This window comes from Triticum aestivum, chromosome 6B (assembly GCF_018294505.1).
Source record: "Triticum aestivum cultivar Chinese Spring chromosome 6B, IWGSC CS RefSeq v2.1, whole genome shotgun sequence".
NCBI classification, from domain to species: domain Eukaryota; kingdom Viridiplantae; phylum Streptophyta; class Magnoliopsida; order Poales; family Poaceae; genus Triticum; species Triticum aestivum.
The window spans coordinates 652,555,192-652,571,136 of record NC_057810.1 but is presented as its reverse complement, the minus strand read 5'-3'; the positions used below and the strand labels follow the sequence as shown (position 1 = coordinate 652,571,136).

Below are 15,945 nucleotides of genomic sequence, written 5' to 3'. Positions count from 1 at the left end.
AAGGGATTTCATTATTCAAGCGCGGCTAGTTCGTTCATACAAAGTATAGAAATATCTACATCATCTAAGGTGCAGTTAGCTCTGCCTTCCACAATCAACAAAGCCGATCAATCAAGGTTTGATCTGTTTAGTACTGGTATTGTACCATGTGTAGTTGTTAGTATGCCTATATAACCAGCATTGCATACGTTATCGTCTGAGCCAAGCACATTGAGAGCGAAGCGCAATTAACCGGTCTTTGTTGATCTTTGTTGATTTTCATGTGAAGACTAGAGTGAGTCGGTGAATCCTACTTGAAAATCACTGTGGCATATATATGGAAAATAATATCGACCGTTTATTGTCAGGATCATATGTCGCCATGTCTTGTAAGTCCACTCTCAAGCAAGCAATCAGAGGCTGCATGTGCATCCTAAACCGAATTTTATGAGAGAAAAAAGAAAGTATTGCTGGTTGTTTATCTGAATATGAAATAGCAACCGGCTCCCTCCACATGTTTACACAATTTCATGATATACATTGTCTTCATTAACATCACGAGCCCTTGAACTTCGCTAAATAATAACGCAGGGAGTGAATGAATTAGGGAAAGAAAAAGGGAAATGGACGCATCAGAAGGTGGGGAACTCGATCCTGTTGCCGCAGGGCCTGCCGCCGGGCTGGACGGGGCACTGGACGAAGCCGGAGGCGTTGGCGTCGACGCAGAAGTAGAGCTGGTAGAGCTGGTTGTTGCCGGACTCGTCGCGGTTGCACTCCACGAAGGGCTCGAACCCGGTCCCCTGCTGGATGGCGCCCTTGATGGCGCTCAGCGTGTAGTAGCCGCCGTCGGGGGAGACGCCGGCGGAGGCGAGGGCGTCGAGGACGCGGAGCTGGTCGCGGAGGTGGAGCGCCGTCTGGAAGTAGCCGTGCTCGTTGAAGAGGTTCTGCGCGCAGGTGCCGTGCTTCTCCCACTCGTGCGCCCAGAACTGGAGCCCGTCGCTCGTCGGGCACGCCAGCGTCGGCCACTCCGTGCGCAGGCTGCTCAGGAGGTCGCTCACCTGCACGTGAAATTAGAGAGTTATTTCTCGCGGAGGTCTCGCTGCTGCCCGCGCTTCATTTTTTGGACACTCTGTTTTTGGATTGCTTTCAATATATTAAACGTGTCTAAATACATTTGTATCTAGACAAATCTAAAATAAGTTTTTTGAGACGGAAGAAGTATTACAATAATAAAAGGCATTGATCTTGGAAAGATTTGAATTTATTTGGATAAATGGCACGGGAAATAAATTTATGCAGTCGCATGCAGCGTCGATTTTGGAATGTTTTCAATCTATCTATAAAATAGAAGGCATTGATTTCGGACAAAAACAAATCCTGCATGAATTTATTAGAAAAGATCCGCATGAATTTACAATGGCACCGAAAATAAGTTTCATGTTGCGTATGAAATGTATGTGCAATCAAATGAGAGACGGGATCGTGCCGTGTGGTGTGGTACTACCAAAGCATGGGTTCGGGTTTCTTCCCTGTCCCTCTCAAGTGAAGTCCCATCGGATTTTGTTCTTTGCGATCAGAGACAATTAAGATAAATTACTAGTGGCGCTGGCAACAAGGTGTGAGCGACAGACCTTGGAGGGATCGAAGGCGTTGGCGGGGTTGCAGTTCTGCGGGTAGGTTCCGTCGTCGCGGTTGGGCCAGAGCCCGTGGATCCCGAAGTCCGCCGCCGGCTTCCCCGACCGCGGGTAGCAGCAGCTCTGCTTCGTGTCGCAGTACGACCCCGGCCACTGCGCACGCATGCACGAACCATCAGCGACCAATACATACTACAAACCAATCGACAACGAACTGGACTCGCCGGCCGGGCGCACTGACTCACCTGCAGCACGAGGTAGAAGAAGTCGTAGTCCGCCGCCTGCGCCGCGGCGCACCCGACGGCGCTCAGGGCGACCAGGAGGGCGAGGGGGAGGCAGGACCTCATCATGGCTGGCTTGGATTGGATCGATCGATTTCTTTGGTAGTCGTTGCAGAGGCAGAGCTATCTGTCTGTGTGGGTTTGATGGTTCTTGGGGACGACAAGGATCTCGATTTATAGGCAGGTTTAGGCAGGTGTGGATGCCGCCCGCGTCGACGGCGAACGAGCGGACGACACGGGCATATTCCATTGGGAGCGCGGGGTTAATTGCTTGCTCCTTTTGGCGCGCGCCAGGGAAGGAAGCGTGTGCGCATGCATGGCTGTGGACGCGCGGCACGGTGGACTCGACAGCGACCGGCCCCGAACTGTGTCCGTGTGTGGTTGATGCGGATAGGGACCTGAGGAGGAGGAGCAGAGCCGCTGCTGCGCTGTGTACATTAGGGGCGTTCGTATTGCCGGCAGCGGCGTGCTGTTGCTGTTGCTGTTGCTGTTGATGGGGTGCTTGTCACGGTGGGAAAAAAGAAAGAGGAGAGCCAACGGCAAGCCTACCTGTGGTCCGTGCATGTACGTGGCGTGCCGACTCTGCGGCCCGTTCACTCCCTCACTCGCCTGGTCAATGCCAAACTGCCAGTACAGTACCTACGTTCAGGTACATGATTAATGGCGATTCCATTTTCTTTTCTTGCAAAAAACTCTACTTTTCCCCCCTGTGCTGGCATTGCATTCGTAGAGTTTTATTTGAAAACACGGGCACATGTGCTCACATGCACGCAAGCACATGAATACCCTAGGCTAGCAGATCTTGGGATTAGCCAAATCGCCGCGTGCAACTCTTAGGTGACAAATACAACACTATAAAAGAATGATGAGTCTAACATAAACAAATAAATAAGAAAAGCAAGCGCCCGTGATTTTAGGACTTCAATTCAGATGGACAGGTTCCACCGTAAATAGCCTAACCAACTCTTTTTTTTGACAGCAATAGCCTAACCAACTTGGTTATGCTTAGTTAATTTCAAAAAGAAAAAAAGAGAAAACTTAGTTATGCTTAGTTCGTCGCAAACTTAGTTATGCTTAGTTATGCACTCTATTTGCGGCCGCAAATATGGCGTTAAGTATGCTTTAGCAAAACTGATAAACTATTGACGTGTAGAAGAACTTCAATTCGGGACGGAACGGGTTCTCTCTAATTAATAAAAACAAACGATACACGTTTGAATCAACGAAGGACTGATTATTGATGGGGACCTAATCATGAGCTTGTGGCACATCGGAGGAACCTTTTTGTAGGGATATTCCAGGACAGATCATAGATGCCTTGCCACCGTAAGGACAAAATGAAAATACGTGTCACAATAGCGTGTCAATGGAGTACTGAACTATCATTGTGAGCACACTGAAAAAAAAAAACAGACTTCGGAGGAGCCGGCGGTGTTCACATTTCAGACATCAAAGAAGACCAACGCGTCATTTTCATGCATCCGCCTCTCGCTCTAATCCCCACTCCGCCACTAAACTTGTTTTAGTAGCCAGCAGATAGACTTAGATATTTCTTGTTTGATCATTTTTGTGTACGGTAAGGTCGTCTCTAGCATATCTCTTCTAAGTGAGGGATTTTCTTGAAAATAAAAGGTTTAGGTCTGAAAGTACCTTTCTACACCCGAGCTCAAATGCTCCTGGTGTGAACAGTAAAATTAAAAAAAATTCAAACAATTCCGAAATCACATTGCTGGAAGTCATGACAACAAAAACAAAATCAAAGCTCCAAAATGCGTTTGAGAGTAACATTTTAAGAGCATCAATTTTGTTTTTTACCACACCTTTCACCAATGTCGTTTCATGATGAAATTTTGCATGCACAACAAACATTTCTTAAAGTATGCCAATTTTTTCAGAATTTCTTGAAATGTTTTTCTATTTCCTTTTTTACTATTCACACCAGGAGCATTTGAGCTCAGTTAGAAACTCGACATCCCCTAAAGGCATGTCTAGCAAATCCCTTCTGAGGCGTCTGGGGTCTCCTAAGCTACGTCCATTTCAGCAAACAAACCCTCCCTAACCATGTCTAGATGCGAACCCACAAGATGGGGGTTGCACCTAGTGCCGACTGCATCTGTCTTGAAAAAAAAATCAAGCATGATCCACGAGTTCTCATATGACCCACGACGCCCGCTAAGGTTACCCTGATTATTTCCATCCTAAGCGCAACCAGCCTTCCCTTCAAGCGAAACCGCCACCTCCCTTGCTCCTCCCTGATGGCTGCGCTCGGAGACTAGCCTCCGTGTCATTTGCCTCCACCTCCCCATCTTCTCCATCGACCCCACCCACCCTCACTTATGGCTCAAACTTCACCACTCTGCTCTAGCAACAATTTCCACCTCTCTTTCTTCCCTTGGATCAAACAGAAAATCCACTCTGCTCATCCAATAGTTGCCACACTCTAGACCAACTCTTCTTATAGGGAAGGGATCTCAATTAAGGGAAGAAGTACAAAGGGAAGGGCCAAACTCCTCTATCGGGAAAGCGAACTATTTCCTCCTCCAGGATTGTTACTCCACTCCACTTCTTGGTTTGTGCCCAGGCTCATTCGTGATCCGTCACCATGTTACCAATCCACTCCATTGTTCCTCACTCCACTTCCCATCAATTTGGCCATCACTAGAAATTGTCTTGTTCAACTAGAATATTTATTATGTCCTTTTTCCCCTTAGTATGTATAGGCAAGGGGATGCTAACATCAGTCCCCTTGCACTTCGCAACAATGGTGAAGGTGCCACAACCATAATTTCATATATAGCTCAGCTATGGTCCACCTGAAGCCTCCGACCACCCACCTCTTTTACTCACAATTTTGTATTTCAAGAGCTTAACATTAAATAATGCACACATTCAATATATGATGACAACGCATACAAAATACAATTATAAAAAACATGTCTACTCTACGAATGTGGTGATGACCTATTGGAGCATTTTTCAAGTTCCGAGACAGTTGTGTTGTGCGCCAGCAAGTTCGAGGACCAAATCTGTAACCATACCTCAAACCGTAACTATCTTCCAGTGACCAACAGGGCCCGCCTCACGCCCAGAGGCAGGAGTGCTCCCTGCACGGCAGCCCTTCCCTCATGGACAACCCCAGCCCACACCACCCACCGAGTTACAAAGGGGCCCACCCAGCAGCCACACCGTTCACAGAACCCAGCCAACGACCCAGTCAAAATTGGGACAAAAATTCAAAATTGGACACCTCAATTGATTGAGGGAGCTCTAAAATTAGGGAGCATAGTGAATTTAAAGATATGTTGTCTGCTCGCTGTTTTTTGGAACTACTTTTCATTTTCTATGAGTGCACTGAAGTCCATTTCACCAGGTGCACTACTACAAGCAGTGGAAATGTTCTCTGTGCTCACCTAATTTACAAACTTGATGAGCCAAACAAAGATCAACGGGTTCAGCTCGAACAAAAACACTGAGCAGATGAATTTCCTGGACCATATACACATGAATACCAACATGTGACACGGCATGATGAGCCCAGCTTGCATAATTACAGTTGCGAGATAGCTGGTTAACAACTGAATGATAAGATAAAACCCTAACAGATTGCACAAAACGACTAGCTGGTTCTTCTTGGGCAGAATTAATTACATCCCCCATATGACCTCGACCGGTAGCAAGGAGTAGGCAACCGACTAGTGCTGTCAAGGCACTGTTCAATTCTTATGACAGGACAAACTCATCTCATCTTGCATACCGGTGACTCCCCTCGATCTGTTGCAAGTAACAAATGCGTCATGCTTGATGCATGGAGCTAGAGCCACCATTTGCTGGAAACTGGTAGCTTCTCATGGTGTTGTGGGACCCTATATTTGCACGTCGCTGTGTTCATTTCCTACGGCAGGCGGTCTTAGCAACCAGCGGATGTGAGGAACTTGTCATAGGGATTCAGGACTGGTAGCTTGCAGAAATTGGAGTAGCACTGGTCATCGTCTGTGTGCAGGATTATCCCAGCTATTGGAGAATCTGGCTCAGATGACTCGGGCATCCCAGTGCCAACCTGCAAGTCCCAGGAATCTTTGTGAGCTTGATACGATGACCACGCAAAACAGCAAGAAGAACCGCCGCGCTGTATAGAAGTAATAGAACTATATGTGATGTGATTGACATGTCCAACGGTTCATTCCATAGAATGTACTCCCTCCGTCCGGAAATACTTGTCCTCAAAATGAATAAAATGGATGTATCTATAACTAAAATAAGTCTAGATACAATCATTTCGGGGACAAGTATTTCCGGACGGAGGGAGTACCATCTAGACATGTTTGAATGTATAGTGAGCTCAAGTTGCTAACCACTTGTTGAAGGGTACTCATGCAGACAGATAGCTTTTTCTCCTTTCCGATTAAGAGAGCTTCGCATTGGCTGGCCAACTCCTTAAAAGGCAAACCCTGGTTTGTTGACACGGACAATCTTCCAACACTCTGAGATGTCTCGGAAACCTGCAGAAGTGATAACCTCTTTTTTAGCATGTATTGCTGCATCTTAAAAGGCTATTAATTACCACCTCCATATTTCATGAAAGCTATTCAGCTTTGGTTATGCATTAACCAGAGTACAAGAGGTAACTAGGAGATAAATTCATACTGATTGCAGAAGCTGATCGACATCAAGAAGACTGTTATCCAATGGTTGTCGCGACGTCGGTTCTGCTAAGGTGTCAGTTGGTTCAGGAATGGTATCATCCTCGAAAATAAATCCCATAGGAATAACCTGCATAATAAGTCCCACCGCAATATAAGAAAAACAAAGATTAATGGTTTACAGGATTTGATATTTCCTCTATTGCTAAACATGGCTGGTCACCTCCAAGGATTTTTGGTGCATCTTCGCGTTATATGCAGGGGATTTTGAAGGTGATGCAATAAAATGCGAACCGATAGGACACACATCGTCTGCAGAGAAATCCTCAAACAACTGGTTTCTTACAGTAGATAACTCTGGCTGCAGAAAAACACAGCATATTGGAAAATTAACAGCTACAGAAACAGAAAATGTCAAAGCACGAGTATGCAAGGGATCCTTGTGACTTACGTCAGATAGCTTCAAGCTCTCAAGAATAAGAGAAACTGCTATTTGTTTTGACTGATCATTCAGTTTGATGTTAGAGAGGGATTTCGTAGCAAAATCGTTATCTTCTTTCGAACCGTAGTCTCTAAAGACAGATTCGATACCACTGTCGAGAGCTTGCAATCTGAGGTCATCAACTAAACGAAGAAATGGATCAACCTGGTAAACATAATTATCGAAAATCAGCACAAACTGCATAGTTATACAACATATGATTTCTATAAAGCAAAAGGTACAAGCAAAAAACATGTAAAAAGAATAGTGAACTATATACTTTTGTCATCAATGATCCCACCAAGCATATTAATTCCATGTCGGCCACTGTATTTTGAGACGATATTGTACTTGTTAACGTTGATCTGGTACTGTTCCAAAAATTATTGGCCGTACACCAAAACTGGTAACAAAAACTCGGCTGCTGTTGGTCGGTAGCACAGGTATTCGGCTAAACAAATGATACTTTTGTACCATGCACCATTTTTTTCTAGGGATAAAAAAACTAAATAATTCATTCATTAACTTTGACTAAGAAATTGCTCCATGCTGTTGTTGGGGCATGACTACACAAATATCTCATAAAAATAAGAAGGAAAATGTAGGAGAAGCATGTTCTACTAATAGAGAAGAAATAGGAGCCCAGTTCTTGTCAACATTTGCTCTCTTTGTGCCCTAGAAATAATGTTCTCTTTGCGGATTTTCTGGATTGCAAACAAGTCTTCACCACAGAAACGTAATGAACAAGGATATGTTGTTTCACTTACCGTACTTTCAATCAACAAATCTTTCACAACTGGAATGAGTGTTGGAACACTAAAAGCTTTCGAAAAGAACACAATCATAGACGTCGCCAGAGTAAAAAGAGAACGCCTGCGTGATGGTGGCAGAAAACCTGCAAAACATGTTACATTGCAGAAAATATTTTAGCCTAAACATAGGACTTCTACTGCATATAGCCATAAGTGAAACCAGAATAAGAAGAAAAGAGCAGATAACGCTGCCAAAATAATTGTTATTTCTATGAATCACAATTCAGTGGAACAAAATAAGTTTCATGTAGAACATTCTGAAAAAAAAATCATGGAAATAAGTACCTGCTTGTAATGACATATTTCTTAAAGAAAAAGAAAGCTGAAAGCTGCCAACCAGAATTTCTAGATGTGAGTTCTGCAGTAGATCAATTAGGTCAAATCACAGAGAGTGATGGAATCAAATGTCAAATAAATATTGCAGCTCAGAGTCGTAGAATTTAATGTTAAAACTACATAAAGAATAAAGATCCACATAAGAAAGAAAAAAGTTGTCAATTATCATAACAGTGCAATAGCTGAATATGACCATCATTGATCTATATAATCTGGCAATCAGTCATATAATAAGGAAATGGGAGATAAGAATCATGCTCCTATCAACTGCAGTCTTTGTCTTCCAGACAAGATCCTATGAATTATGGTATAATCGGCAATGCAACAAACCAAACAAGATATGATAGCACCCTAGATTATTGTCATTATGCTGAGAGCTTATGTATTATAGTGATTGCGCATACAACTGGGTTTTGTAAACGGTGTTATTATGTGAATACTCAATGAAATCCTTAATACTACCATCCAATATATATACATAGATTTATATCAAAATATGTTTTCCTTGTTATGTATTCCCTCCAGTTCACAAATACGTGCCATTTTGGACATACCTTCAGTCAAACTTTTAATTGACTGCCAACATCATTTTCAATACTGTTTAGATTGGAAACATGAAAATCTTCTGTGTAGATTTGTGCACAAATTTTTTTTAGAATATTATAAAAAAAATTAGGTTATAGCATATAATATAGTTGCATCTTGATAAAAACAAAATCAAGACTATTCAAGGTCTAAAACGTCGCTTATTTGAGAACTGGATAGAGTACTGGCAGGAAACACACAAAAAACTGGTCATAGATCTGGGCAATGTGCTTCCTCACCTTGTCTCCAGAAAATAGTAGCATCAAGCTGTAAGTATGTGAAATTGCTTCATAGTTTCGTGGAACATTTTCAGGTGACAATGCCTGGGTCCACAGCGATGAAAGCAGAATATTTGCCTGACGTGCACTCAGTATCAGGATGACTGGTTCCTGCAAAGTAAAAGAATAAAACTTCTGTTCTGCTAAGAAATAGGCAGTCACTGAATGATCCTGTTAGCCACAAGAAAGCTGAGTATAATACATACTGTTTCTGGAGCAGGTCCACTTGATTTACTTATTTGTGTTGCAGACGGTAAAGAAGGATCTTTTACACTAGTCATCCTTTGGATAGTCTGTGACTTGAACAATTGTGGCTCATTTTCACTGCCCTGATCTGCGTCCTCAGTGATGATGGGCATTAGATTTGAGCTTTCCCGCCGTGGACTTCCACGAAATGAAGACACGTTTCTTTTTAATTTCCCAAACAAAGCTGCTGAAGATGAAAAAACTGACGATGTCCTGGATAGTGTCTTCTGCAGATTAACCTTGCTTGTCTGTGAAGTTCCTGAGAAAGAGCATGGAGCGACAGAGGAGGGAACAAGAACAACAGAGAAAATCCGGTGTGCCCCTAAATGGGTCTCGCAATCAGGATAGACCATTGCCATAATCAGTTGATGAAACAATGCCTCAGGAAATGCCTACAGTGTGTAGTATACCTTGTTAAACATTTTGTATACTCCCTCCGTCTCAAAATTCTTGTCTTAGATTTGCCTAGATAGGGATGTACCTAATACTAAAATGTGACTTGATACATCCGTATTTAGACAAATCTAAGACAAGAATTTTGGGTCGGAGGGAGTACAAGAGAACGGAAAGAAAAAATATTTTCAATCAACATACTTTGCTCTTATATGTCAAGTTTGGCAATGAAGCAATTATTTGAGCTGTACGATATGCTGCACAAATGGTTGACCGTGCAACAGGTGTGGTACTTGAAACATTCTCCAGTACTACAGCTAATGTATCAAGGATAGGTCCAGCATCACCGACCTGAAGAGCATAAAAGAAAATTCAAGGAGCATATAGATGGGTGGGCGTGGTTGCAAACGATCCATAGCTTGCAAACAGCAAAGGGTGTTTCTGAAACAACTTCAAAGAAAACTGACCTTTCTAGACATTTGAATAATGCATTCATCTACACCTTTCTGATAGCTGTCGTTCCATTTGTTTTCGCCTCCAAGACTTCCATCTTGCATACTTTTACCCAAATGCTTGACCATATCACTAATTGCAGCCATTATTGCAGTAGAAGATTGAGCTTTGGAATTCTCAGCAAGGTGTGCTGTAACTTCAATGATGTCTAGAATCATATCTGGTTGGTTCGATACATTCTTGTGTTCGAGATGCTTAACTAACATCGACAACAATATATGCGCATTCTGTCCTGCCAGCCAATAATTTAAACTTATAAAAGAATAGAAAAATTGTCAACACTAGCAATCACTGAAGATAAGCATGCATGTGTAGATATCTTGAATACCACATGAAAATATAAAGTGTACACCAATTAAATCCAAAAGGCTGAGGAAATAATGAAATACCAGCTTTCTCCATCACAATCTGCATATCCAGAAGGACACACAGTGCAAGTCCCTTAGAGGGTGACCACATATTGTTAGTATCAAAATAACGAAATACTGTCTCCAGAACTCGCCGGATGGTTGTTGCTTCCCTGGATATTCTAGCAAGGTTGTGCAGGCAAATCCCTGACCAGAAATTAGGACTTGCTGATTCTTGTCTGTGCAGGAAAAATGATTTAAAGAGATAAGATATTAGAAAAAATATTACAAAATAAAATTCTATGAACTCCAGCCTGAAATTCTTTACGTTGTCAAATTCAATGCCCCGTTGGTAGTTCTAATATCTTTCCATGAAGAAACCCTCGCCAAAATGGTAGCAGCAGGAGGGTCATGACCTTCAGCCTTGAGAACTTCATTCACCCAGCGATTCCTTCTGTCCTCAATGGTGTCATCGTTAGTCTCGGAATTTGCATATGGGCTGTCATAGTTTTCCAGAACTGCAGAGACAACCTGTGCAACCAAAAAATAATGGTTGAGAACAGAAGTAGCCTGGCAGAAGAGCAGTTATCCTGGATTCCTGATACACGGTTGTGCCCGTTTGGCCATATGATCTCAACAGAGTTAATGACTAACTGGCAAGTAGAAGCTTTAAGTTACATGTTTCGAAGGAAGAGAAAACTAGGAGCAGACAGACAGGTTCATGTTCAATAATCATATATACTCCCTCCGTAAAGAAATATAAGAGCGTTTACATCACTAATTTCTTATATTTGTTTACAGAGGGAGTAACTTATAACATGGAAAGATTGGAAGGTAGTACTATGCATGGCGAGCTTATTCAAACTAAACAGACTAAAAGATCAACAGTAAGACCTAGGATTTGACTAAAACTGTTTCTTTGTTGTTTTTATACTAAAATGCAATGGGAAATAGAAAACACTGCACTTACATTGTCAAGTTCTGCAGAGATATGGGAGTGCTCACCCATAAACCAGACCTGAAAACACACATAAATGGACATATATGAGTATTTCGATATACATTTGAAACACAAATATGGGCACATATGGCCTGTTTTTGTACTGATGAATCCATCCCTTGGCAGGACAGCGCAAGCCCCAATCTTTTGATGAGAGGATCAAATAATATTTCAAATGGCATGATGCACAAAAGACAGAAAGAGATAACTTTTTGAGGAGATGCATCATGCATGATGACACTCTCTAACCCTACTATTTGACGTCACCGCCCAAAAAAGCATCATGAAGGACTAGCTGCCAATGAGATAATCAGCTGTAGATTCACTAGGCATATATAACAAAAGAAAAAGGTACCAAAGATGAAAGGGCTTGGAGCGCAGCAGCATGAAGACTAGATATCTTCTCCTTCTCACCCATCTCTTGGGCCAGCTGACATAGTATAGGAATTTGGTTCTCTAGATTGAACATGTAAGTGCTGTCAACCTGTAACAAGAAGAGTGTAACACACAACTCAAAATTTGCTGAAAAGAGTTGTCTTTGATGATAGCAAAATTTGAAACTATTTTAATTCACAAATTGTTGCCTACCCGAATGTCCAAATACCTGGTGGTTTACAAAGTCAAAAAGCATTTGACACCCTATTATCCGTAAGTCATCATGTCTATTTTGCTCCATTGTGGTCTCTACGATGGTCAGTAAACTATTGGCAAAAAGGGGCCTGCAAAACAGTGACTTCGCTCATTATAGCAATTATTCAGACAAACAGAACACATAAAATATTTGCACCCAGGTACAATTTTTATTGTTGCAAGAGATCAGAGTCTACCCAAAATAAATAGCTTGAGAAAAAAAAACATAACTCAAATATACAATTGGACAAAGAGTAACATAAATGACATTATTCTATATAGGCATGACATAGCAGTCTTGAAACTGAAAAATAGTGAACATACAATGAAGTTATCATAAATATACAAAATTCCAACATTTAGCATCTAGAACCTTCAGTGATATATTCAAAAGAGAAAATGCAACTAGCAAAAACAACTTACAGTTGCTCCGGACAAGAACATGTCACCTTTCGGTAAATTGCCATGACAACTTTCACTGAGCCAAAACGCTCAGATCTCAATTCCTTGAAAAACTTTTGCTCCAAATAAATGGTAATCTGTGAAAGTAAAGTGCACACGCATCATTATTTAGGCTTTCCAACTCGTCCCTTCGAAAAGCAAGTTCATCTGTAATTAAAACTCTCTTTAGTTCTTAATCAGAAGGCAGTACTCTTTCCCAGTTTTTCAGACAAGAGCATAATTATGAATGAGAAAAAGATCAAATCCATGGGTAGGGAAAAACTCATACTTTCTAAAACTCTCCCTAAGAGGTATAACTCTCGGGTTCCACTACTTGTCTTATAGTATGATGTTATTTTCTAGCAATTTTGACTACCAGATGCCTTGCTTGCATTGAACATGTACCAGCAGAAATAGACTTAGAAGCATTAAAGTGCATATGCGGAGATTCACGTCTTGTATATGAAAACTAGCATCTTATTTTCATTAAGAAAACCGGCTTGATGTACTCCCTCCGTCCCAAAATTCTTGTCTTAGATTTGTCTAAATACGGATGTATCTAGTTACATTTTAGTGTTAGATACATCCATATCTAGACAAATTTAAGACAAGAATTTTGGGACGGATGGAGTATGATATAGTTAATTTTTAGGTGGATTTTCTTTGCACAATTTAATTAAACTCTATATTGCTGTGGTCAGTAACATAGGCAGCTAGCGGCACCCAAATAATACAAGTTTGAGGCCAAGGCTAAGCAATTTTGCGGCGAACACGAGAGGAAGAGATCTTCAGGTAAGCAGCAATTGTCACAACCAGCAAAGAGCACAAACAGACGATTGTAATTGCAGCACAACATCCTGGGTAGAAATATAAAGGGTGCAAACATGATTCGGTAAGAAGTAAGTTTTAGACTTCCTCAGAGAATTATGTTGCACCAGAACAATACAACACTGACCTGTTGGTCACAATCGAACACCGCGGGGAGTCGCACTAGAACAATAAGTAATAAGAGTCTAAAAGAGAAACACACCTTTGGTACACGCAGTGAATTCTTCGAAATATATTCACACAGTTTGCCTATCTTTCGATCGTTTGGCGGTTCATCCTGAAAAACGGAGACCAAAGTTTCGAGAGGCCATCAGTTTCCTGAGAGGTTATACAAGACACACGTTTTGCAGAGCACATATGTGCTGGTATACGAATCTAGAATACTGTCAAAAACAGGAAAACTTTGCTAGCATTGCGGTCTCAAATTCAAAGTTCAAATCCGTTGGAACATTATAATGCACGTGATCACCTGCGACTTGGGGAAGATTTCGGCGAGCAATTTCTTGTAGCGCTTGACCGGGTGGCGAGACCTGGTCCGCAGTTCGGGGCAGAGGAAGCATAGGCTCTCGCACACTTCCATGGTCGTCAGCAGGGCGCCTCAAACTCCACCATTAGGCGTACACGCAGCGTACGCGGTTCATACCATCAGCGAAATCCTATCGCGCCCAATTCCCACTCACACCTATAACAAGCAGCGTCACCTACAAAAAAAAATTAACCAAACGATCAAACCTACCATTACGGAATCACCAATCAGGCGCTCACATGTACAATGGCCCAAAATTCTCGGCTGAACAAGGAAAAGTTGAAATGGGGCAAAATTTGCCGGAGGAGTGGAGGACCCACGTTCGCTCGCTGATCATCACGACAAAATCACAAAACGAATCTCTAATCGGCGGAGGATACCGAGAGTCCGGTCGTGCGTACCTGGGGGGCGGTGGATCGATCGACGGGACGGGACGGGCGGGCGCAGGGCGCGGCGGCTGGTCCGCGCCTCGCGGCGGGGGCAGGCGATCGATGGTGGTGGTGGTGGGGGGTGGTGGGAGAGAGAAGGGAAGGGAAGGGGGGTTCCGGGCGAGGGAGGGGGCTCCGCTCCTCTTCCGCTCCTTCCTCCTTCGTCGCCGCGCCTAAATTGCTGCCCTCGCCGCGCTCGCGTGGCCTTTTCCTATATCTGGACACCGCCCACGGCTTCTCCGGGCGCTTTTGTACATGCGCACTGAGCCGGGCCCACGTCTCGTCTCATTGACAGATGGGCCCGCCGGACATAGGCACCGCAAAATGCCCATTCAAGTTCATCAAAATGTTTGTCTCAAAAAAAATGTTCATCAAAAAGTGAGCAAATGGTGTTTTTTTAAACAAAGTCTGTTTGAATCAAATTGCTTCAGGTAGCCCCCCCTCCTTTTCAACATCTTTTTTCTTACTACCCCAGTAAAAAAAACATTTCCCCTGCCTAAGGACAACTCCAACGCAGGAACCCAAATAGACGTCCGCTTTGTCAGGTTTTCGTCCATTTGGGTCGCCCTTTGGCCGTTGTCCGGCCTTGTCGGTGCCCGGTCGACCCATTTGGTCCAGCTCATCTGTTTTGTTGTCAATTTTTCTCAATTTCGACGTTCTATATATATATATATATATATATATATATATATATATATATATATATATATATATATATATATATATATATATATATATATATATATACCAAATGAACAAATAAAAATGAAACATCGCTCTCGATTAAACAAATGAGTTAAATAGTTTCTATTACAACGCAACAAATAAGTCAAATAGTTTTTATTACAACCAGAAGAATTTGAAATTGTAGCAAATATATTGAAAGAAAAAAGAGAAGATTCATGTATTGGTTGCCAATGTGAGTTCACATATGCTCAACCAAATCAATTTGGAGTTGAATATGAGTTGTCCAATTACACGTTTTCTTGGTAAAATTAGGTGCATTGTGCACATATTGTCGCTCCGTACACAGGCTCAATGTTCTCACCCCGGTAATTAAGCCTTGGCAAAGATGGTGTCATCACACTCATCCTCTACGATCTTGTTGTGCATGATTACACAACATGTCACCATCTCTCACATCTTCTGAGTGCTCCATCTTCTAGTAGGGTGCCAAATAATAGCCCATCGAGATTGAAGCACATCAAAAGCACGCTCCACATTCTTTCTATCACTCTTGTTTTTTTGGCAAACCTAGCCATCTTCTCTCCTAAGGGCTCTGAGATTGTCTTCACAATAGTTGCCCATTGAGGATAGATATCATCAGCTAGGTAGTATCCCTTGTTGTATTGGTAGTTATTGACCTAAAAGTTGACATATGGGGATTAACGTTCAAAAAGCCTAGCAAACACCGGAGAGTGCTAAAGCACGTTGATATCATTGTGAGAACCTGTCATCCCAAAAAAGGGTGCCAAATCTAGAGATCTTGTGATGCCACGGCTTCAAGTTTGACCGTGCAAGCCTTAACATGTCCTTTATATTGCCCCTGTCAAGCAAATGAACAGTT

The 15,945-nt window shown here is 42.4% G+C and overlaps 2 protein-coding genes across 2 annotated transcripts; both read right to left on the bottom strand.

The window, feature by feature from the left end:
• Positions 1 to 436: 436 nt before the first annotated feature.
• LOC123134706 (ribonuclease 1) lies at positions 437 to 2,154 on the bottom strand. Its single transcript, XM_044553901.1, has 3 exons — positions 1,859 to 2,154; positions 1,611 to 1,766; positions 437 to 1,037 (listed from the first exon to the last, which is right to left on the bottom strand). The coding sequence occupies exons 1-3, from the start codon at positions 1,961 to 1,963 to the stop codon at positions 612 to 614; spliced, it is 687 nt and encodes a 228-aa protein (XP_044409836.1). The 5' UTR covers positions 1,964 to 2,154; the 3' UTR covers positions 437 to 611.
• A 3,101-nt stretch (positions 2,155 to 5,255) lies between these two features.
• Positions 5,256 to 14,504, bottom strand: LOC123138519 (protein SEMI-ROLLED LEAF 2). Its single transcript, XM_044558497.1, has 20 exons — positions 14,352 to 14,504; positions 13,894 to 14,125; positions 13,627 to 13,701; positions 12,579 to 12,694; positions 12,130 to 12,244; positions 11,881 to 12,009; positions 11,496 to 11,543; positions 10,854 to 11,056; positions 10,568 to 10,764; positions 10,133 to 10,410; positions 9,867 to 10,016; positions 9,233 to 9,664; positions 8,988 to 9,137; positions 8,113 to 8,185; positions 7,783 to 7,910; positions 6,986 to 7,180; positions 6,758 to 6,895; positions 6,539 to 6,664; positions 6,247 to 6,393; positions 5,256 to 5,951 (listed from the first exon to the last, which is right to left on the bottom strand). Exons 2-20 carry the CDS (start codon positions 14,002 to 14,004, stop codon positions 5,802 to 5,804), a joined length of 2,961 nt encoding a protein of 986 aa, XP_044414432.1. The 5' UTR covers positions 14,005 to 14,125; positions 14,352 to 14,504; the 3' UTR covers positions 5,256 to 5,801.
• Positions 14,505 to 15,945: the final 1,441 nt, after the last annotated feature.